The 24,654-nt window shown below is 37.9% G+C and overlaps 1 protein-coding gene across 5 annotated transcripts in view; it reads left to right on the forward strand.

The window, feature by feature from the left end:
* Positions 1–24,654, forward strand: part of SEMA5A (semaphorin 5A) — a 403,052-nt gene that overhangs the window by 182,950 nt on the left and 195,448 nt on the right. For all 5 annotated transcript variants that reach the window (XM_059472240.1, XM_059472411.1, XM_059472324.1 and 2 more), the window contains 2 exons: positions 5,555–5,750; positions 23,331–23,430. In XM_059472240.1, the coding sequence (XP_059328223.1) occupies positions 5,618–5,750; positions 23,331–23,430 (233 nt within the window). In that variant the 5' untranslated portion in view covers positions 5,555–5,617. The remainder of the gene's footprint in view (positions 1–5,554; positions 5,751–23,330; positions 23,431–24,654) is intronic.

The raw sequence follows: 24,654 nt of genomic DNA on the forward strand, positions 1-24,654 counted from the left end.
ATCTGACTTATATGCAAATTGTTTTTCTAAAGGTATACTGAGTAAGGAATGTATTTCAAAGTAATTATACTATAAAGAGGTATAGATTTGTGATTTTTGTGCATTTGACAGTAAATAGTAAATGCTATAGTAAAAAAAACTTCTTGAGGGATTTTTTTTTTGCTTTTTCTGTCTTTTTTTTTTTTTTTTTTTTTTTGTAAGAGCCCTCTTTATGCCTGCTTCTGGCCTCCATCCCTTTTTCCTTCTGACCTCCAGGGCTTGTCTCATCTGGTGAATTGAAAGCATACACATTGCCTTCGAATTCAGCTGAATTTTTGGTAGGTGTGGTGACAGAGTCTTTTTAATGTATTCTTTTCTCTAACAGTCTTCCTCTCAAATGTTTTGCATTAGTTTGAGGAGTTTGGCTTTAACAAATCAAGAAGAATTACAGAAAGAGGCACTGAGCTAAATTGCAGGGGTATTCATGATGCCCTCTTTCCTGATTTGTCTACATGCTTACTAGTGATACACAACAGTGTAGCCTTTTTTGGTGAAGAGGAAACGAGAATTTTCCCTGTTTTCTTGTCACTTGCAGCAGCAAGCGTTCTCTTGTTTTAATAAATTGTAAAAAAGGTACCACTAGCAATACAGGAGACAAACTGGGTATTTTTCATAAAATTTTCATTATTAAAGATTATATAATTACTACTATTTTAAAGTGTATGCAGTAGCAATATGGAACAACATCTTTCTTTGCACTCATAATTCTGTTGCCATGAACCCACAGAATGTGCAGTTTGTTTCATTAGTTAAATACTTTTTCCCCAGGCTTGTGCTAGTACAAAAAGGTCATCTGGAGTAGTTACTTCACTACTCCAGATGAGCAATTTTTTTTCCCAAATCCTCCCTGTTTTGCAAAGATGTAGAGCTAAGTGCCCAGGGAAAGTCGAATGAGTCTCCTGCAGCAAATTACATGAGCAGCATCTGCAAGAGTAAACACTGGTGTGCATGTAAAGAAACCCCAGACCTGCTTGTGAATGCCTGTACCCAGAACCTGTTCTGAAATTGGCATCTTTTAAACATGCCAAACCCTGCTGTTTGTTCACTTACGTTGACATAGGTTCACTTCATCTTTTACTAAAAATGTAGTTTAAACCTGTCACTTATAGAATCAGCAAAGATAATTATTTGAAAGTATCTTTGCTTTGGAACAGCTGCAGCTAGTGTGGCAGCTTTTGCATACAGTGGCTTCTTCTGATTGAACAAAGGAAAATGTAGCTTATAATTCAGAGGTAAATTGTACTTTCAACACGGTGTACTTTAAGTGATCTAGAAATATTGACATCCTGATTATTTGACTTCAGTATATGACTTCAGTGCCTGGAGGGAATAGTCATTAAATGAATCTGCTTCATAACATGAATCTGCATGTTACTTGAATCTGTAACATGCAAGTAGCAGTTACCTGCCTTGCATGCTTAGCTATGCACACTTTTTCTCTCTTTTTGGTTCAGCTGAAACAGAAAATCTTGAATTGCTGGGTTTTTTCTTTTCAATTACTGTTGTTGGAGAAACCAAGGGCTACATTTGTAAAATATAATACCTTTGCCTAATAGGCTTCATTCATCTTTATATTTCTTCTAGGCAAGCTGGATCAAAAGAAAGGGAATGAGGGCTAGAGTAAGTGCACAAGACTTTACATACAGGAATAAAATAATATATTGAAATAAATTGCATCTTATAGCACTGCTTATTCTGCTTTCTTTTTCATTTTGCATCTTCAGATTGTTTTGCAAACTTGTAAAATGCAATTTGTTGAAAGTCTGAATAAGGATCTCTGATAAAAAAGTCATGCAAATGACAGGTCAATGTGCAAATATTTGGCAATAGTTAAAAAGCTGGTCATTGTCACTATTTGGATATATGTTTTGAAGAGTTTTGACCTGACCATTATTGTCATTGTTGAGAGAGATTTACATATGGAAATTATACAGAAGTCAAGGAAACTGGCTGAATCTTTTCATGTTTAGGGTTTTCTTGGCTTTGTCTTGTCATATTGCGTCAGGCTACCTATCCCTTCTTGGCATGAGAGCTGCCCTTTCAGTAAGGAGAGGGATGATTTCAGGAAAGATTTTGTCTGCTTCAAGCCTTCTGGCTTGTTGCAGTGTCTCAGGTCTGTGTTCCACAGGCTCACTCTCACAGCTGCTGTCTCGGGCAGTAATGGAGCTGCTGCAGTGCTCCTGGCTCAAGGATGCACAGGAGGGAGCAATCCAGCCAGCGCAAGCTCTGTGGGAAAAGATTCAGTTTTCAAGTCTTTTCTAAGGTTTCTGTTCATCGCTTCATGCTATGGGTGTGTGTTGAAGGTGTATGTTTCTTTTTAGGGGGTTTAATTGTATTTTTTCCAGGGGTTGGGGTTGTATGGGTTTTTTGGTTCTTTGGGGAAGGGTTTTGGTTGGTTGGTTTTCCTTGTTTTGTTTGTGGATCTTTAAAAAATATATTTTTTATTTTTCACACTAGCAGTGTATTAGGTGCAGTTTCCAGACTCCTTTCTCCTTCTGTACATACACTAGTGTTGTGAAAGGGTAGAAACTTAAAGAACTTGTGATAAGGTTTCTATCTACTGCTTTGATTTACTGTTCTTCTGTCAGTTAGGGCCTCTGAAGGCTCTCCTCTGAGTTGTTGCAAGTAAGCTTCTCCTCACAGTTCCCTACAATAATGTGTTTAAATTAATACATCAAAAATCATTCATAGACTTAAATTAATAAAATAGTGCAATACACATAAACAGCTAGAGGTTGAGGTAGAGAGTAGTTTAGGCTGTTACTCTTTTTTTCTGAGATACATGGTCAGAAGTGTATTCACACCTTTCTTTTTTCCTCCTCCTTTCTCCTTGTTTTTGGATATTCTAAATGAGAGTGTTCCCTGTCTCAGTTTTTGCCATGTGAGATACATGCAGTGAGAGGAAGGGTTCAGGTAGTGAGGAAAAAAGTCTTTGACCCCAAAATTCTTCCACAGCATGACTATAACATGCAAACAACTGTGTCAGAGCCCACCTATGGCATGTAAGTAGTCTGTTGTGAAAGAGAATGCTGTTTGGACTTAGAGGCCAAGGAGAGGTGGTGTTGTGAAGGAATCTTTGTTACTGCTGCTGAGTTTTGCTCACAGGGCACAGGTGGGAGAAGTCCTCTTGATACCTGCAGGGTACAAGATATCAGACCTGTTAACATTTACATCTTAGTCCTTACTAATACCACTATTACTCCCATGAAATTAAGTATCCTTTTTGTAATGGAAACCAAGCCTTCCGTACCTATGTGCATATTTAATATTGGGATGAAGGGTGCTGGTAATTTTCTTTCTTTCTGGAGAAACAGGATTATCTTTTCGCTGTGTTTGCTGAGTAGAGTAGGTTTTTTTGAAACTTGGCTGGCATATGGAAGCCTGGTTACATAAAGACCATGGGCTTCATTTGCAGCCAAAGAGACAAAGAAGGCTGAGATTTCAGTGCAAATGTTTCATTTTATTCTTGTTTAATTATTTTCAATTATAGTCATACATTTATGAGTATTTCTTTTAATTTTTTTATATTATTTCTTTTAATTTTGAGACTTTCAAAATTAAAAAAAAAAAATTTTTGCTGTTTTTTTTTTTTGTTTGTTTTTTTCTTTTTTTTTTTTTTAACATGGAATTACTGTATTCCTAGGTCTTGGGGTACGTGCAAGAAAAACATTTTTTTGAGACCTTATGAAGGTATCAGGCCTTCATTTTGCTTCCTAAATGTACAAACATAATCTTACAGAAATCTGAATTAGAAGTAGCTGTTAGTAGTGTATTTGTACGATCTTTAAGTTAGGAATAGGAACACTACAACCCACATAAACTACTTGAATTTGTGTAAGAATAGTACATCATGCATATAAATGTCAATCTTGCAGAAAATTAACTATAAAACATTGGAACAAGTGCTTTATGCACTACATACATTAGTATCCAGAATTTCTATGACCAGATACTGCCCGTTGTAAGCCATAGACAATTTGTAGGGCCAGGTTCTTATTGGTAAATGACATCATAAGACACTACTTAGGAAGGTAAGGATATGAATCTAACTGCCTCATAGCTTCTCCTCCTTTTTTTTTCCAGTAACTTAAGAAAGTTTAGCAAAGAAGCTAAAATTGACTATTAAATTTACTGCTCAGATGTATTATGCCTTTGATCTATTTATTTTAGTTTAAATCAATGAGGATTACAAGTGTCCATGTCTAGGCAGGAAAGATACTAAAGGCAGCAAAATAAGGTGGTAAGAGAAGAGCAGTTAGTCTTATGAAGTCTGTAATGTTAGGGACCAGTGTTTACTATCCATTCTGCCATCTGAATGTAGCTTTTAGAGTACACCACTGTTATTTTGGAGTGTTTTTTCATTACAGCCCTTTGTTTTATGCATTTAGGATGTTTATTTTATGCAAATAGAAAGTTTCCACCTTATTAAACAGCACACTACAATTCAGTGAGATCAAGCATACTAGAACTCAAAATTGCTGATTTTCTTTTCCTGAATGTCTCCATTAATTAGCAGAGTGACATTTCTGCTTTTATGGAGCTGTCTTAAATCTCTGGTCTTCCCTCATGAAAGGCAGTGATGTCTCATTTCTGCGTGTCATCAGCACGCAAGCCTGTGTGACTCACTAAAGCTGCTAGTGGTGAGGGTTTCTTTTGGGCTGTATGATTAGGTTGTAACTGCTTGGCACATTTTTAGTGAGGAAATTAAAGGAACTGGGTTGGATCTAAAATTATAACGACACTGTACATATTCTATTACTTATGTAAGGGTGTGGTTATTGGATGTTTCAAAAAATCAGGGAGTTGAACTTCAACTTTTTTCTGATTCAGAACGAAAACAATTGCATTGTTCATTGATACCTAAATTTTCCTAGAAAGGGGTCTTCATCATTTGAGTCTGTAATTCACAGCCTTGTCATCAGTCAGGAAATGGATTGGGACTAAGCCAGTGTCAGAAGTAGTGACCCTCATTGCTGTAAAGCAAAAGTGTGTGCCAGAGCATTGAGGTGAATCTTGTCCTACCCCTTTCTGTGCTGTTCCATACAAACTCTACAGATAGGCAAAAAATACATGCTCTAGGGCTGTTGTTCTCTCAAAGTTGTCATTCACGTTAGGTAACAATTCCTCTTCTACCTTGTACTTGCAAGAAGTCAAAGTACTCCTTCGTCTCTGAGGAAGGCAAGGCAAGAAGCAGTGGATCCAAGTGAAGTTTGCTCTATTTAAGAGGATAAAATAAAAAATGTTGAAGAACATTCTTTTCCCCTCATGTTACAAAATAAGAGAGGGGGTAATGAACATTGATTTTTTTTAATCCTGCTGGGTGATCACTTTTCCTAAATTGGGTAACTGATGATAGGTTTGTGAAGTGATTAGAGGAGCAGCTGACAGTATAATTTTGAGTAGTCAGATGCTGAACAAAAAGGAAGCAATGTTGTTTTGTTTTAAACTTCAAGAATTGTCTATTTTTTCCTATGGTTTGCTCTTGTTCTTAAATAAATCTATTTGAATTCTGCAGGTGCTTTTCCCACATGAGTGCAAGAAGAGTAGACAGTTAAAAGTGACTGCTGTGGAGGACAGCATGACCACCATGAGAGGAAGCTGCTTCCTCACACTGCTCTTGGCAGGACTTGGGGTGTTAGGAATACTGGAATCAACAACAACAGAAGATACCCACTGCCACAGAGCTGAGCACCCAATTATTGCATACAAAGGTAAGATGTAAATGCCAAAAATCTTTTCCAGAAGTAGGCTAAGTATTGTGTAATCACTTCATGGAAACCTCTGCTTTTAATGTAGAATGACATGGGGAAAAAGGTGCATTCAGTGCTGTTGCATAAAAGTCTGGGCTGTATTCTGTGTAAATTAAACACAACTAAGCTTTCAAATTTTATTCAGTGTTTGTAGCTGAATGTGTCGCTTAAAGGTGGGTGCCTAATTTTCCTTTGCGATTAAAACCAGCCTGTACTGTTACATGGAGTTATTCCTTTCCAAGTGCACAATTCTACATGTGTGCCCTTAATTTCATGAAGGACTGTGTTCAATTGCCTCCCCTTCTTCACTAAGGTGTTAAAGAGGATGGGTCCCAGGATCAACCCTTGTGTTGTTCCACTTGTTGGTGGCTCAGGTGGAGTAAGGGGTATTAAACATTTACTCTCCAAATGATAGTTCTTGCTAAACGACAGATGCCTTCTTTGATATCTTAGTGGAGGTATTGAGTCCCTCAGCATCATCCATTTCTGCTGCCACTAGGTTGGATCTGCCCAAGTTGGATTTTTTCCCTGTTCAACCTTTCATCCCTGTTCAAACTTCCATTACTATTGGAGCAGTAGAAGCTGTTCCTGTTGTCCTTGACATTCCATGCAAATGGTAACTCCCACTGAACTTTGTGTAACCTGATGTAATCCCTGCATGCCCATGTGGTCTTTCTAAATTCCTCCTTGTCCCTGCTTATGCCTGATACAGCCCTTTTTGCATTGGAGCTACGTGAGTTCCTTCTTTCACCAGGGCAGCCTCTTCATACATGTGGTTGTCATCTTGAGTATTGGGGTGGAAGGCTTAGAACAGTCTGAACAAAGCAAAGAATACTTGGAGGATGTTTTCTGTAAAAACCTGAGGCAGTTATAACTTATCTTTTTTTTTTTTTTTGTTTATTTGAATTGAGAATTTTCCATTACTCTCACAACTTAGAGGGAGTTCCAAATAGTTTCTAGTTATGAGGATGCAGGGATTAAGATGTATTATGTTACACACTGCATTCCTCCTGTTTTTTTAAGAAAGCACATGTGTAAGTTTTTTATTTCAATTAATTAGAATTTATTGAATTTTAATTGGAAAAAGATTTGTTTCCATTCTTTTCATAAACTTTGAGAAAATAATGTTGTGTTTTTTCCAGAAACTATTTTGTTCTGGCACTTTAATGGTTTAATAATAGTAATGGTACTAGCTGTCCTGTTTTTCAATGTGCTGGAGAATGAACTCTGTACCTCAGAACAGCAAACCACCAGTGTATTGTGAAGGAGGGACCTTTATCACTCTTTTATTGATGGGCTAAATAGTGTGAGTTATTCTGATGAAGTACCTGGTTTCCTTAGCATTCATATTGTCGTATAATTTAGTTTAAAATGCTACTTTTTATCAGAACACGCATACACAATACTCTAAATTAAAGTAATTAAATTTGAACAGTTAAAATTCTGGTACTTAGCTTCTTAATTTCACAAACCAAGAAATCACTGCATGTACTTTTTGGTTTTGTATATGCAACTGTAAAAGAAAATAATTGACACTTATTAGCAGTGCTAAGTTCTAGGAGTTGATTAAAAACGTGTCATTTTATGAATCTAATTCAGCCAATATTTAGGAGGGTTTCTTGAATTTAGGCAGATCCTGCCTTCTAGACCTCTCTTGTTCTCTGTCATATTTAATTTTTAGTGATGTCCTTCCAGTTCTAAGTCATTATGCTAAGGCTTTTTGGGAATAGAGGTCATATTGTTCCAGTTGCACTTTTTGATATAGCCAAAGATAGTGTCACAGTTCAAGTTTACTGAAAAAAACACAATTTATTTTTACTGTAAATAAATGTGGGAAACATAATTATATAGCAACATTAATGGTCAGATCTTTAAAATGAGATCTGGAAAGATTTTGAATGCCAGGGTCCCTCTTGACCTTTTTGGTAAAAATACCATTAATTAGTACATACCCATGACATACCTTAGCCTTTATGAACCTTATTGAAAAATCCATTTATTACCGTTAAAATCCCATTGAGTGCTGCATTAATACCCTGGTCTGTAAAGTCATCTTGTAGCAGTGTTAGATCCACCAGAGCTAAATTCTGTGTGGCTGTAGTACTGAAATACTGTGGTTGATGCTGATCATCAACCAAGGCTGAATGCTATTGAGTGGAAAGTGCTTTAGAGCTTGTAAACTCAGTACTAACTTTACAGAGATGTCAACACTTTTATTTTACTTATAACTGATCAAAGCCCTCTTTTTTTGTAGTTTCTGGTATGCCAAAGTAGCAGTGTACTTATTTGATTTGTCTTCCTTTGAGAGGTAAGGTAGATGAAGTATAAACTATTAAATAAAACTAATGGAGTGAGAGTCTCGTGTAGTGTATGGGTGAACAGCTGCAAAAAAAAACCTAATAAAAAGACAAAATAGTCCCCAGGAGTTGTCACAGTGAAATATGAAATGAGCGTATATCTCCTGAAAGAGCTTGCTTTCTTTCCCACTGCTCATCAAAAATTGCTCACTTAGGTGATGATTCTGTCAGGCTACCTTGTGTAGAGATGCGTATACTATTTCTAGCACTGATTTTTCCAGCTTGATAGTTTTAGTTGAAGACTGTGATATATCTTCTGATAGGAAATGGCAGGAGTTTCACCCAGTTGAGAACCAGTTGAGAACTTTTGCTCAAGTACTTTGTTAGAGGAAAAAGAAGATGCAGTAGCAGGAGACGCACACACTTTGAAAGGATTTTTGGCATGATCTCAAAGATTTCATTTTATGTCTCTCATACACAGTATTAATAACCATGTTGTAACAACCATGTTGTTTATCTGCATGATTAATATTAGGACTGAAAAATGCACTTTTTTGCTCTCCCAGAATCTCCAAGAAGGGCTACAATAGATCAGAAAATGTTAGCAGCTCTAAAATTTCTTATCATAGAGCTTCCTTAAACTAGAATAAGATGCTTTGTGTCTTCCTTGGAAGCTGAAAATTTCTATTTCTCATTATTTAAAGTTGTTAGGAATTATCACAGAAAACAGATTTATATAAAATAGACCTCAAAGTATTGGATTGACAGGATCAGCCCAGGAGTGAGCAGTTCAGTGTTTCATGTGGTGAAACTGACTGATGGTGCATGGTCCCTCTTTGAAGTTCCTTTCTCTCTCTAAGGAGGATTCTGCATCTAGAAGTGGAAAAAATGTGCTAATCTGTTGAAATGCAGGCTTAAAGAAAAAGTTAAAAAAAAAAGTAAAAAAAAAAAATCTGTCTTCATATGCTGGGAATTCATCAGCTACACTAACTAATTTCAGTAGTTGGAGTCAAGGGCTTGCAATGATATAAGCTGGGGACGGTGAGGCTGCACAGTGCTCAGGTGGAAAGGGACCTGGGGGTGCTGGTTGACAGTCGGCTGAGCATGAGCCAGCAATGTGCCCAGGTGGCCAAGAAGGCCAATGGCATCCTGGCCAGTATCAGGAACGGTGTGGCCAGCAGGAGCAGGGAGGTCATTCTTCCCCTGTACTCGGCACTGGTGAGGCCTCACCTGGAGTATTGGTCCAGTTCTGGGCCCCTCACTTTAGGAGGGACGTTGAGATGCTTGAGCGTGTCCAAAGGAGAGCAACGAGGCTGGTGAGGGGCTTGGAACACAAGCCGTATGAGGAATGACTGAGGGAGCTGGGGTTGTCCAGCCTGGAGAAAAGGAGACTCAGGGGTGATCTTATCACTCTCTTCAATTCCTGAAGGGTGGCTGTGGTGAGCTGGGGGTCGGTCTCCTTCTCCGGGCAACAACAGACAGAACAAGAGGACACAGTCTCAAGCTGCGCCAAGGGAGATACAGGCTAGAATTAGGTAGGAAGTATTTTACAGAAAGAGTGGTCAAATACCGGAATCATCTACCCAGGGAGGTGGTGGAGTCACCATCCCTCGAAGAGTTTAAAAAAAGACTGGATGTGGCACTTGGTGCCATGATCTAGTTGAGGTGTTAGAACATGGGTTGGACTCGATGATCTTAAAGGTCTCTTCCAACCTAGAATTTCTGTGATTCTGTGATGATAAATCAAATATGACTTAGAACTGGGTGAAAGGAAAGAGGGCGCAGATCACAGAATGGATACACAGAAACTCACTGTGAAATCCTTGATCTTTGCACACCTTTTCAAATGCTTGCAATGTAAAAAAAAAAAGGAAATTGTGCTTGAGGTATCTTAAGAGTTAGGGCAGAAAAAGGGCTTAAATAAGCTCCTCATTAAAGATGGTCTTAGAAATTTTATTTGTATTAAATTTTATTTTATTTAGCTATACTTTTTGTTTGCATATAGATATGAAATGTTAGCTCTGTAAGTGTATTAGGGTTTACTGATGGTCAGCTACTTGGAAGAAAAAACATTCTCCTATTATAGTGAAGGAATTATAGGATGGTGTTTAACTTGAACAGTTAGAAAAGGCTGTAAAAACCACATTTGCTCTATGGGAAACAACAATGCTTTATAAAGGTCGAACTATTCTTAAGCAAAAAAACCCAAAGCAAAACAGTTTAGTGGTGTTATGTTTGTCTAAATATTTTCAGCATTTCATAGTCCACCTGCTCTACAGAACCTTTGTGGTAGCTCTCTGTGGACCTGACCTTTTATTAAATCATATAAAAACTCAACAAAACAAAGCCAAAAATGAAAGCAATCAATAAAAAGGATAGAAGTAGTTACAGTGGCAGCTTGTTTCCCCTGACACACACTTTTTCTGAACTTTGAAACACCAGACCTTTCCAAACTCAGCTGAAGACTTGTTCTGTAGATGGACCCAATCAATGAGGTAGAACTGAAGGGGCCATCACAACTGCTTAGAAGTGTGTGAGTGAGCTGGAAAAAAAATTGACCCAAATACACTTTCAGGTGTGAAATTTTAGGTATTTATTGTCCGGCAGCTTACCTGCATAAAGTTGGGCTTTTCTATAAGAAATAAAATGCAGTTGTGAACTTGACTTAATTGATACTGGGAGAACAGCAGAGATCATTTGCTCTGGGGCAAGTCTCATTCTTTTAGGCTTTCATAAAATAATCAGAATTTAAAGTTGTGCTGTCTCAACAAAAAAACATCAATTTACATAATTTTAGAAGCTATATTTATGGATAATTTAAATACATACTGTGCCATAAAAAAGTTATCTGTTGAATAAACATGCTCAAAAATAGCATGTCTCAATCCATAGGAAATGAACTTAAACCCTTCATTTCAACTTGAGGTTAACCAGAAAAGAAAAAAAGTGTAGTTATTTTTGATTCCTTGGTTAGAGAATCCTAAGAAATATATTTTCTTAACCTTATTGTCTGACCACCACAGAATTCCCTTAGTTGATGTTTGTCTAAGTAATATAGACTCAGTACATTGCTGTGCTCATTTTATCCTGTGGTTTGTGCATGCACTCAACATGTGCCAGGAGGAAATAATATGTGGGCTGGATGAAGGAGGATAAATGGCATATGAACTTGATTTTGTTTGTACTCTTCTCTTTCTCCTAATCTTGTTGGAAGTTTTCTTTTAAACTAATAGTAGTCTACTAAGCTGCTTAGTTTTTTCTTGTTTTTTTCCCAATTTTTCATATATAACATTTCAAAGATGATCTGCCAGAATCTGCATTGGGATTAAGGTGTATTGCTTTCCATTCTGTATTGTCTTTTGGGTTTTTTCTTTAAATGAAGATGATTCATCAGTGAAGAAGCATTGATTGCTAGATGTTGCAACTTTGGTTTGTCTAGATGATAGGACTACAAGATTGTTTGCGCTACCTTGCCAAGAACCAGCCCCTCTTAAAGAGGAAAATAATTCCTTTACCAGTTCTCTATTTTTTTTGTATTGAATCAGGTTTGCTTTTACTTTTGTACAGGTGATTAAGCTTCTGGTAGGGAACAGCAACCTTCAACTCTTTACTGTTAATTAAAAAATATCTCTGGAGACAGAAGGTTACTGTCCTCCTATATTTCCCTGAATCACCCAGTGTCATTGATGCCCATTCACATAAAAATGAAAGAATGTCAGGGGATGAATTCTCTAAGCAAAGGACTTGCATACAGCTACTTTTTTTTCCCCTCTTAAAGTGATCATTTTTTAAAGCAAGCATCAATTCAAAATTATTTTGGCATCCCAGTCAGCTGCTGGACCTTCATGGAATGCTAATAATTTTCATAAATTTTGATAATATAGAATTATCAGTGGCTACAACGACTAGTGAGCTGTGCAGACATGTCCTATGAGCCTTTCCATGGCTGATTTGTTCCTTATTGCCCTAATGTGACTCTTTAGGGCATGTGCAGTTCTCTGGTTGTTAACAAAGAGCAAAATGAGTGAGAGGCTCCTGCCGCATTCGACTTTCTGTACAAAGTGGGCAGATGGACTTAAAATCTGGAATTTTTGTTCTTTTTTTCTTCTTCTTCAAAAGAGCTGTATTTTTGCTAAAATGTTGTAAATCATCCAAACTGGGATATGTTAAATAAACAGATCAGCAATCAAGAAATAGAGCTGGTATGCAGATGAAGTTCTGTCAATTTTTTTGTATGTGTGCTTAGAGGAAGAGGGAGCACAATATTGCTCTGATTTCTTTTTTCTGTTTTGTCTTTTTCCCCACCAGATAGAATTTCAATTTTTTCATAAGAAAGGACTGGAGAAAAGGGGGCTCAGAGGTGACCTTATCATGCACTACAACTGCCTGATAGGAGGCGCTAGCAAGGTGTGGATTGGTCTCTTCTCCAAAGTAACAAGTGGTGGGACAGGAGGAAGCGGCCTCAAGTTGTGTCAGGGAATACCTCATATTAGGAAAATCTTTTTCATTGAAAGCATTGTTGTGCATTGAGCCAGGCTGCCCAGGGAGGTGGCAGAGTCACCAAATCTGGATGTATTCAGTGGAGATGTGGCACCTGGGGAATTGGTTCAGTGGTGAACTTGGCAGTGCTGGGTTAACAGCTGGACTCGATGATCTTAGTGATATTTTCCAGCCCAAACCAATCTATAATTCTGAGTAACTTAGACTGCTAGGTGAGAAAAGATGTCAGCAATGGCAGTTACTGGCCCATCTGATCCTGGGCGACTTTGTTTTCATACTTTGTAATGGCACTGGAAAGTTACTGGAAAGACTCATCCCAGTGCTCTTCCCTTCCAGATCCTGTGCAGTGTTTATGGGGCCTGTATTGCTGTCACTTGATGGCACCTGCTGCCTGTCACTGAATGTCACCCTCGGCTGTCTATCACTTTGGCTGAGAGACTGGGGAAACCCTGGCCCATCCTTTGGCCTTGCTTCAAGCTCTAAGGTTTCAAGAATTTTAAGAGGTTGGGAGGAAAAACATTACTTAAAGTTTTGGTTTTCTTCCTAATTTCTTAAATAACCAGAGCCTTACCAATAACCTTACCAAGATAGATTTTGTTTTTTTGATAGCTTGGGTGGAAATAGAGAACCACAGTCAGTGTTTCTTCAAAGCGTTGATTGTTTTTTTTTTTTTTCACATGCTTTCTTCCCTCTTTTCCTTTTGTGGCAGTGCTTGTCTGCTGTTGACAAGACTTCGGGACACTGGGTAGCAGCTGATTTTGTGTGGCTGAATGTGGTAGATACTTACTTGTTACATGACAATTTGTCATTTTCAGGTTGGAAAAAAATTCGACTTGCCCTAAGCTTGTCTTTCCATTTCCAGTGCTCACTTCAGATTTTGGTTTGATGGATTTATAGCTATTTTCTACCATTTCTGAGAATTAGGACCTGACTGGTTTACAACTAGCTCTACAATAAACCTACTAAAGTAGTTGTTAATAGTGACAAACCCCTGGAGTTTAGCAGTGTCTTTTAGAACAAAAGTAAGTTCTACAAAGGGAAGTGTTGACTGTAGTGTTTTGATTCGTTCTTTTTTTTCTTGCATGTTGTTTTCTTTTTTTGGCTTTGGGGCATCCTTTTATTTTTGTGGTGCGAGAGTGGAGGAGGTGGGGAATATATTGCTCTTTGAAGTCCTGGCTCCAAACTCTTAAAAAGATCATTGTCAGGCTTTGTTCTCTATACTCTTTGTCTTTATAATATGTCTTATTTTGTTAGGTTTTGTATTTCTTCATGAAATATCATCTGACCTTTATTTTTTGAGCTACAGTCTTGGGCAGAATTGAGAGGATCAGGAAATTTTATTTTGCTGAAACAATGTAAATAAAAAGGTTTATTAAGTTCATATGCCAATATAAGTAGGAATGCATCATTGCAGAATGGTCAGTTCTAGCAAAAGAAGCAAAAATTGAAGCATAGATATTTCCAACAAAAGTAAAAGTGCATAACTGTCTAAGGGCAGTCTGTATTTTGTTTCTGCTCCTAACAGTACATGTATTGAAACTGAGCAGATTTCTTTAGAAAACTCCATCTTGAGACTAAATAATAATTTCCCATAACTATAGAACATGATTTCCTTCAAAATGAATTCTTTGGCTGGCTGCCAAAGCCAGCATGCAAGTGTTAAAATGCAAAAGGTTAAACCCCTCCGAAGAGAGCGCATGACTGAGGATGGCAAATGTTTTTCATGGTCAGTCTGTCCCTCCATCACATTCAGGAAGATTGGCAGCAGCAGCGCAGGGACCAGAGGTGGTAAATGTAAGGAGTAGCTGCTCTGCCTGGGAAGAGCATTAGGGCTCTGTGCTGGATGAGGTGTGAAGTTAGTGGGTTTTGACTGTGCTGGAAGCACTGAAACCACTTTCATCTAGGTGGGGGTTCAGTCTTTTTTTGCCTTACACTTTCTTGTATTTGTATGCAATATGTGTGTTTGAACAATGAAGCATAAACAATTCTGAACTCTTGTTCAGAAAAATAAGAAATAAGTAGGCTTTGCAGCAGATGTTCCTGTCTGTTCCCTGAGGGCACAGTCAGAACCCAAATTCCCTTTAATTATCCCAGTAATAGACATATGTACACACATAAGAATGCAGCAATATGTACTTCTAGCTGGGGAGCTCTGGCAGGGCAGAGAAAACAGGAATGCAGGCTAGATTTTAGATCTTGAAGGTTAGAGTGCATTGTTCAAGCAGGTGAGCGAGCTGGGGCAGGGTAACTGCTGTGACTGCATCTGCCCTGCCTGGAGAGCAGTACACAAGTGGCCAGGGCAGCCACTTTGTGCCTTCTGAGAGAATCAATGACAGATGTGAGTACTTGGGTTTTACCCTAGGCTTAAGAAAGAAGTTCAAGTTTCATGCATTCAAAGTCAAGAAACATATACTGTAGCAAGTATGTTCATTTTGTCTTTTCCCCATTAATAATAAATTACTTACAGCCCTGCCTCATTACCTCCAAAATTGTTCTGAAGCTGTAATAGCTGTTCATAAAACGAATGCGCAGTAAACAGGTGGTGAACTTTCTGGAGAATATCAAGAGGTTTATGGTCTTGGGATTTGTTTTATTACAAGTGATTTAAAATGGAGAGGAGCACAAGAAGCTAGCAGAGCTTCTAGATAAGGCTAGATATAGATATTTATTTCTTGGCTTCTGCAGTTCTCTTTGTATGGAAAAGCAAGCTTCAGGACTATATTAAGTTTTATTGCTTAGTGGAAGGAAGGCAGCTGGTTTGTTTATGGGATCTAGAGACCTCCAGAATACTGCAACTGGAAAAGGATCTGTAGTTTTGAGGTTGATTTGTCTTTTTGTTGGTTCTTTTATTCTTTCTTTCTTTCTTCCTCCCTCCCTATAAGCAAAGATGAGCTCTGAACTGCAGATGGAGATCTGACATATTTTCATGTTTCCAAAGGAGAACCAAATGTAGTGTGGTTAGACTTAAAAGAGGAATCTTTTAGTTTGTGGTTGCTGATTTAATAATTTTGGGCAACTTTGTAACTTCATCTTTTCCTTTATAGAGGACTGGATTGCATTAAATAATCCTGCCTAGACAATTTTTTTTTCCCTGGAGGGAAGAAGTGATATTTTGTTTTCTTATATCTTCCTGGATACCTTTTTTGGAAACTATAGAGTTCCTCCTGTCCAATCACTAATTACCAGAATGCCTATACTTTTCAATGTGTTTTTCAGATTAAAACTTATTAATCATTTCTATAGGAAATATTTTGAATTTTCAATTCTATTAAAAATAAGGGCTTGAGTAAACATGTAAACATATTCTTTCATGTCCCAGTTATGATGTCCATCCACATACTCTTAATTCTGTACACAGCCCTGGTATAAATAAGTTCTGTATAGCAAATGAAATGTCTTTTTCATTAAAATGCAATACTGAGTACTGTAACAGATCCATCTGTCCTAATCCTTTATTTTACAGAAAAACATTAAATGGTGTTGGACAACGCTGTCTTTTTGTTGTTGAACTACTGCTCTACTCCTCAGATGTTGTGTCCAGCCTGCTTCTGATGTACTCTAATTAGATTGTTAGAGCCTTCTGGTAGCACAGACCATTAGATTTATTTACATCTGTGGCTCTCCTTAGGCCTGACATTTGAATATTTGTACCTTATCTATGAAAAAGTGGACATGCCAACTACATTCTAGTAACAGGTGGGCCAGGAATTTTGCTGGAACACTGAGATGGGATTATCTTTTCAATTTGTATTTTTTTCTTCCTGAAAACATTTGTCTCTTTCTGTGAGGGTTAAATGTTAGAGACTTGCTTACTCCTTGTTTATTTATTTGACTAAGGTTCTCGATGCAGTAGTTTTTCCTTCTAGTGTATGAAAAATTAAAGAAAAAGCACCTTCCTGGTGTCTTCTAACTCATCCTGGTGGTGTACATAAGTGCCTAATACTTAATGTTGTGTTATTTGGGCATTTTCTTTCTCCTTCTACTTAACTTCAACTCTGGAACCAGAAATGAAGTGTATGTCCTATCTTTGAGCTCTGCTATTGTAGGATGCATTAATAATTATTTTGTCTGCCCCTGCAATGCATGCTAAAGGAGGACAGCAATAGGAGGATGTAGGAAGGATTAATGGATACCCAGACTGCTGACCCAGGGCTGTCATTGTATTTGCTTTGCATCCCACAGCACCTCTGGATGTACAGCCTAGGCAAGGGGCGCTCTGCAGAATCTCCCTGTGGGATTTTCTCCAGACCTGTGGAATAAGGCTCCACAGCATGGGCAAGGCACACACCTTGGGGATACAATTCTGCAATAAGCAGTCAGGGTCATAAAGCTGAGGAGGTGCATGGTCCTGGAAGCAGGTCTACCAACATAACTCTGCATGTAGAAGGCATATGTTTGGAATGAAAGGAAAAGCAGCCTGTAATGGGCAGGTCTTCCTGCTTTGCAGTGAGCTGCTGTCTTCCAAGTGCTTGGCTTCTACCATGGGCCTTATGGAAGAAGAGCAGGGCAGATGTTTGTGCTTAGATTTTGTAATGAATATAGTTTAGCATATTGTTTTTGCTGGAGTGCTGTAACCCGTAGAATGAATCTTTTCTGTAAGAGAAATAAAAAATATTTGCTGTGTTAATTATAGTTGTTTGATGAGGTTTTTTTTTGTTTATGATTATTTTATCATATTTTTTACTTTCTTTCTCAAAAGAAATAGCACTTTTAATGATTTCATGGTTAATGCATCCAACAGAAATTAATTGGGAAAAGTCTGCTCTGGCCTGTTTTGCAACAGAGCTAAGCTAAGGTTAGAATAGTAATTTGCTTCAAAGTAAGTAAAAATAAAGCATGACTTCACAAGTGTATAAAGAATAAGTTCCGTTTGTATGGGTTTAAAGACTTTGTACCAGAAATAGAACCACCACAGTTGTGGTGGAGCTTCATGGCACTACAGCCTGAGGAGTGCACAAAGTAGTTTGTTCAGGTGCAGCAATGGGTTTCTTTCCATTGCAATGACAACCAGACAAGCCCTGATGCCTAATCCAGAAGTTTGTTTGCAGCTGTATTTTCAGAAGGTCACCTGAGGAAAAAAAAAAAACCTGTATATTGTCAGTTACATGTTTGTAACTTTAGTTGCTTTCTACCCAGTATTTACTTCCTTTTTGAAACCTATTGATCAAAAGTATTTAAAACATTGGAGTCATTGCATACAAATGCAGAGAAGCACATGCCTTGTACAAGTTCTAAAAAATGAGTTATATATCTAACAAACTAGGCTTCAGCTCCTATCTGGTAAGTGGAGGTGTGAATTGTGTTTCAGAAGTCATACAGCTGTTCTTTTGCTGAACTTTCCTGATGGAGTCCTCTTTTTAGTTGGAACCTGTGGAATACTGTTGGCATTTATTTCCTTTCTTCACTTGAGCTGTGAAGCACCTTTTTTCCTTTCATTTGCAGTGAGTCAATGACTTACCAGCAAGGGTGTGTATAATACATCTCCGTGAGGAGGGAATACAGTGTGAAAGAAGTAGGAAAACTGGTCACTGGAAGTGTAAGAAAAAAGTATAGGCAAAAGTGAATTGTAAAATATTCTGCAACAGTCTCTGTCTATGCCATCTTTCTTGCCTGTTTTCCCAACATGGAGCAATGCTTGTTAACCAGAAATAGTTCTGATTGAATTTATTATTCACAGATATATTTATAATATAACATTATTTTAAGATGAGAACAGTCACACTGAATCAATACCAGTGGTGCACAGAAACTGCTGAAGAAAATCTTGGTTTTTTTCAGTTCTAGTTTTAAGATAGAGACTGTGGAGTCCTGAAGCACCACAGCAGAGCATTTACAAGTGCTCCTGGCTGTGTCCTCCAAGAACCAATGTTGTAAAGAAACCCCCAGGCTGGACATGCTGAATGAATGAACAGGTGGATTTCCTCTTGCCAGCCCTGACACCTTGCTTAATAGATTCCCCTGGGGTTAATGGCACTGTCACCAGGGCACCAGTGGTGATGCCACCAGGGGTGATGCAGTGGAGTCAGCGTGACACATCCCTGGGGAGACTTCTGACATGTCTCGCTGCCTTTGAAGAGGATAGTGGTGTAACTTGAGTATCATAGGAGGAGATCTAAGGCTAAAATTGTCACACAGCTTCAGGAAGATGGAGTTATTGTATCATCCTTAGATTAGATACATTTAATTGTAAAATAGCTTTAGCATGCAGAAATCTATTTTTATTTTCTTCTGATAAGATTAGCGAGTTTGTTGTACTGATGCCACCCAGAGACTTCTGTTAATATTGCAAATCTGCTAAATTTAAACTATGGTGTTATTTTGTATTGTTATTGTGGCAGTATTATTGTTGTGGTATTACTATTTTTATTGCTATCGTTGTTATTTTGCTAACAGAGTTTCTTCAAGAAGGTGCTGCTGTGCATATGTTTAAATTGTGCTCGCTATTTTCAAAAAGGACACCATGACACGAGGTGTCACATACATACACTCTAAACAGTACTGAAACTTTTAATATCTATGTTAATTTTAAAATGAAATCAGGAGGTCCTTATTGTCTTTGGACTTTGTTATTTGAAAAGTTTTATTATTATAGATCACCTCTGAATTTGGTTCTAAACATACCATTCTATTCCTTGTAAGTAATTTCTCTATTTATTTTACTGTTTACTGTAGCTCTACTTTGAAGTACTGAAGAGTGAAACTTAGGTTAGAGGGAACTTTACAATTTCATTTGCAAAGAACTGAAGAGTTCCACCCTTGGGGAGTCCTTGGAACAATGTAAACCAAACAAGTCATGGCCTGTTGAGCAGATGCTAAATTTAAAGTAAAACAGAGAAAGGTTTCTAGTCTTTCATTTTTTTTAAATATGAGTATCTGATGTCCTACTGCACAGCTTTGATTGTTAACTTCCTTTGTCTTTAAACATCTTAAAGAGAATTCCTTGACCTTTCCTCTGAGCTGGGTGGAATCCAGTGTGTTTGCTTTGCTGTCGATTTATGGACCACGACAAACTTTGTTTTATATTAAATTGAAGCTATTACCCCTCCCTCCCAAAGCTCAAACCCCCCAGGAAAACCCATAACATCTGATTCCCAGTGTGTCAAAGAGAGCTGTAGCCCTCTCAGAAAGATTTTTTTTTTTTTCAACATCCATCTTTTAGTTCCATGGGAAACTATTTTTCTTGGGAATATTTTCGAGTTACAAGTCCTGCAGATTTCAGTCCTATAACAGCAATGAAAAATTTTTTGGTTGTTTTTCTAAGGGTAAAGATGTCTTGAATGTACCAAAAGAATGCAGTGAGTGTTGGCAATCACCTGCTGTCATGACTGTGTGTGTACCATCATAGTTTCCCCCGGACAGCTTTGAGTCCCAGACTGATGTCTGCAGATTGGCAAACATGCCTACTTAGTTTTAAAGGAAAAACAAGTCCAGGCTGAAGGTGTGTTTTAATAAGTCTTCTCAGTATCAGGAGTAAGAGAGAAGTCAATAAAGAGCTTGGTGTTTTACTGTAATTCACATGAAGGCAGGGCAGAGGAGAGGGAGGGGAATGTCAGGAAGGGGAGGGTTAGGATGGGAAAGTGTAGGGATGTTGCTGTTGTCACCTGTGACCAGCAAACAATACTGTTAGGTTATGTGTTGGCAGGGCAGCTTAACTGCCTTACACATTTATTTATGCTACTGTTGTAGTGCACAAAATATACTGCTGTGTTATTGTGTAAAGCTTGTCATGTTGCATCTGCATGAAAACCATTAATAAATTTAAATTATTACTTCTTACTACTTTAACATTATGATTTTAATTGGAAGAAAAATAATTCGAGGCCTTTAGTAGCTAATTATGATTTTTTGACTCTAAGGAGATAATTCAAAGCAAAACTAAAAAGTCTTGTTTCACCTATGGGTTTTCAGCTAGATTTCACTGTTTCGGTGAAAGGAAACCTAATTATTCTGTTAATTAGTTACATAAGCTTTTATTTTTGCTGTGTACATGGGGTTGTATTGCCTTTTTTAAAATTTTTGCAGGCACTGTTTTTGTTCATTTTCCCTTACAAAAGTGTCGTGAAGTTGTAGCTTTATCTCATAAATACTTATTTCTGTGTGACACATGCTGCCACTGTGACTCACAAGAGATACAGTTTCAGAGTGTTTTCTGAAAAAGAAGAGCTCTGGCAGCCATTTGCTCTTCCTGACCTTATTCCCTCAAGCAAGAGCACTGCTGAATGCAACAAAGACAGGATAAAATAATTTATATTTTGAAGGGGATTCAGATTTCAGAGAGATTTCCTAGCAAGTCCTCATTCTTGTTCTCTAGCCAGGGCTTGCCTTGCCCCTTGCTCCAAACCTGGAAGTGGTCTCAATCACCTGCTTGCTGTACCTTGAAGCTTTATTGTGTCGTGCTGAGACAGCAGGACAAGTGGAAGAGAATTGAGAGTCTTTGAATCTCAGTCTTCCCTGTGGCCTTCTGGCACTGCAGTATTTCTGTGTGGGGAGCTGTCCCTGGCCTCTCGTGCTGTGGGGAGCCACTCCTCTCCTCTTCTTTCAGATGACCAAGGCTCTCACTTGTCCTACCAATGTAGAGCTGGGGTAATTCCATTCTCAGCTGCTTACCTTGTCACTCTTTCAGAGACTGATGTTTCCACAGTGGGTCTGGATGGTTTTTTTTTGTTTTGTTCTCTATTTTTTTTCCCTTCTTTTGCCAGTAACTGAGATTCTTTGTGATTTACCTCTAGATTTCCTCATCTTCATGTCCTACCTAATTTCTTAATGTTTTAGAACTTTACAATTGGTTTTTTCATATGACATGCATGATTGAAAAGTTAAAGCTGCAAAATCAAGTGCAAAAAGTTTAGGAAACACCTCTTTTATGCTTGCCTGTGTAGCCATATATATATATATTTAAATAAAAATAGATAAGTAAGTATGTATAAGGCTATATATACAGGCCTGTAATGTATATGAGTGTTTTTCCTCCCTCAGAATCCTGCTGGGGTCTCTGCACAGCATCTGCAGTAATGGCTGATGGCAGCTGTAATCACAGTTATCTAATATGTGGCCAAATCCCCTTTCCACCCCAGTGTCTGAATCCTGGTTTGAGCACCCATCCAATGCAGATGGAAATCAAGAGTGAATTTAGCTACAAGTACTGCAGAACATGTACAAACTGGCATTGCTAGCCTGAAATTGCCCTGATGTAATATGGACTGACATTAAAAATGCAGAAGTTACTTTTCTGACACCCAAGTGATTCTTTTTCACAGTTCCATCTGTTTTTCCAAAGTATATGATGATGCAGCTTCTGCACACTGCATTTAATGGTTGTCTGCAATGGCTGAACACGTTTTGACTCAGAATAACATTTTTCTCCTGGGCCCATTCCTTAGGAATGGATAGCCCACTTGTGCTAAAACTTTAAATTAGGAACAAATCATCCTGAAACAGGCACCAGACATGGATTATTTCGACTGAGACATTTGCAAAAGCAAAAATATACTCGTGAGTGAAGAAGCGAGCTTAGAATGAGTGTTTTTAACCTAAGCTGCAGCTAATGATACCATTGTCAACAATTGCACTTCTGCAGCACCCTCAGGAGGTTGGGTTGGTTTTGACTCCATGTTCTAAATGGTCATGACCATGAGCTTAATTTTGGTCTTTCAAGTGGCTCTTTTTCACCTGTAATCTTCAAATAAGGCCACAGCCCATTGAGCCGTACATACTCAACCCTCTTCACCTTTCATGTAAGTTCCAGCCCACTGCCTTGTCTACATAAAAAAAAAAAAACCCATAAAACAACAAAAAAGCTTCAATCAATGTCTTGAAAATTTCAGAATTCTAGAGAATGAGAGTTTTGTACAACTGGACTTATTTTTAGCGAGCCATTTCTACCATTTCTATTTCTACAGAAATTTTCTATATTCTATATGTCTATTTAAAAAAATTAAAAATAAAAGGTAATTATGCTCTGTTCCCACAATATTGTGTTTATTTAGCCAAACTGTTAATGTCCAGTTAGTGATATGAATGAAAAAAGGATTAACTAGTAACGAAAATATTTAAAGTTTTGATTTGCAACTATTTATGTGTGCTTAAATTTGAAAGTAGGAACATGTCTGTATTCTGAATACAAGTAATGCCCCTGGCTGATTTTCAGTAATTCACATGCTTGTCTGCCCTGCTTAATGTAGCACTAAATTGGTCTGAGAAAGGAAAGTGAAAAAAAAAGTTCAAAGAATGTCAAACATTTTTCCTTTTTCATCCCTCATTTCTCAACCTTTTTATTGTGAAAAATGATGAAAAGTCAAACCTGCTTGTTTTCCTCATTCCTTTTCACTTAATCAGATCCTTTTGTAAAGAAAAGAAATAACTAAATAGCTAACTAAAAAAACCCAACCCTCTAGACCTCAGCTGTTTTTAATGCATGGAAATTTAATCTAACTTTACTTGAGTATGTCCCAGTGAATTGCAGTTGTACTGTGGTGTTTTCTGCTTTACCCAAGGAGGAAAAACAATTCAGAACAAAATATGGATACTTGATTCAAGTGTGTATCAGGTGGCTGCCCTATATATTTTACAGGCCTGTATTATAAATTGAATGGCATGGTGGTGAACGTCTCCTATGTTTCCTTAGAGGAACATAAGGAGAAAACTTGCAGACCCACTCGAAATATCTGCAGATTTAATGGTGACTATCTGACATACTACACCTATAACATTTATAGTAAAAGTTGTATTTCTTGATTGTTTTTAGAAATTGCCCCTTGGCTACACGTGTTCAAAGCAGAAGATGCTGTGGACTTCTCACAGTTAACATTTGACCCAGGACAAAAAGAGCTTATTGCTGGAGCAAGGTGAGACATCTGTTTTCTTTTTTGTGTTGCACCAGACTGGATTTTGTTCTTTGTTGATAAACAGTATTTAGCCAAATTTCAATATCAGTGTGCTCTTGTGTGACTCCCCTGCTCTCTAGACCCGCTAAACTGAATGTGATGTATGTTTATTTCTCTAGTCCCTGAGAACTGGAGTTACAAAATGGACGGTCTGCCTGGCATCAAGGTTTATAATAGCTTACACTATCCTAATTTTTAGGAGAACTGTCCTGGAGTACACAATCCTTGTGTGCATCCGGTAGAACAAGCAGGTTCCATATGGCAATGTGACAAAAGTTGCCATTGCATGAAGCTTGGGACGATCCCAAATTTGGCTACACAATGTGGCTCTTTGTGTTGGGATGTTTCTAATAATTATTCACTCCGATGCCAGGAGCGATCTGTTAAAGACTGCAGAATTAGTGGTAAAGTTGGTGATAGTCACTGTTTGCACAGTAGGAGAGCACTCTGCAAGCTGTGATCAACAGTGACACTGTCTTAGATGTCAACATTGAAGCTGTGGCAGTCCTTGAACACTGTATTTTTTTCCCTCTTAGCATACGGGGCGTAGTAAAACATCTTGGTTGGCCAAAAATGTAACCATCTAAAGTTATTATTCACACCCACCTTCTGAATATATTTTGCTTTTGAATTAACAAAGTTCTAGTCTCTTCACTTATCTGTTAGCTTTAGCATTGGAATATATTTGTTTTCCACTTTGCTTCTTGGATGAAAATGAGGTTCAAAATGCAGAGTCATAAAAGGCACTGCAAGAAAACTTTATTCCATGTTTATTCCACTTTATTCCAGTGGAAGTTGCTTATCTACAGGGGAAAGCTTTCTGAGTGTGGAAATAGGCGTGTGTGTATATTCATATATCTTTGGTCCATATGAAGTGGGGTCTTCTGTGCCTTCTTGATGTTGGTTTTTCAATCCTGTAAGATACCCAGTGGAACAAGGTGTGAGGTTATCAACTGCTGCTACTCTGTAAGGACTGTCATCATAAGTTGTCTGAGCCTCTCCCCAGGCCCCAGACCCATGGAAATGTGTGCTGGATTAGTGCATTCTGTACAGATATTCCAATAACTGTTAAAAAAATAAAAATACTTTTCTCTCCTTCCTCTCTTATTTTATTCTCTATACTGTTTATCTGGAGTCCAAATCTGAGAAAAAAATAAGCTCATTTAAACCAGTGCTTTTGATGAA

This window comes from Ammospiza nelsoni, chromosome 1 (genome assembly GCF_027579445.1).
Source record: "Ammospiza nelsoni isolate bAmmNel1 chromosome 1, bAmmNel1.pri, whole genome shotgun sequence".
Classification (NCBI taxonomy): Eukaryota; Metazoa; Chordata; class Aves; order Passeriformes; family Passerellidae; genus Ammospiza; species Ammospiza nelsoni.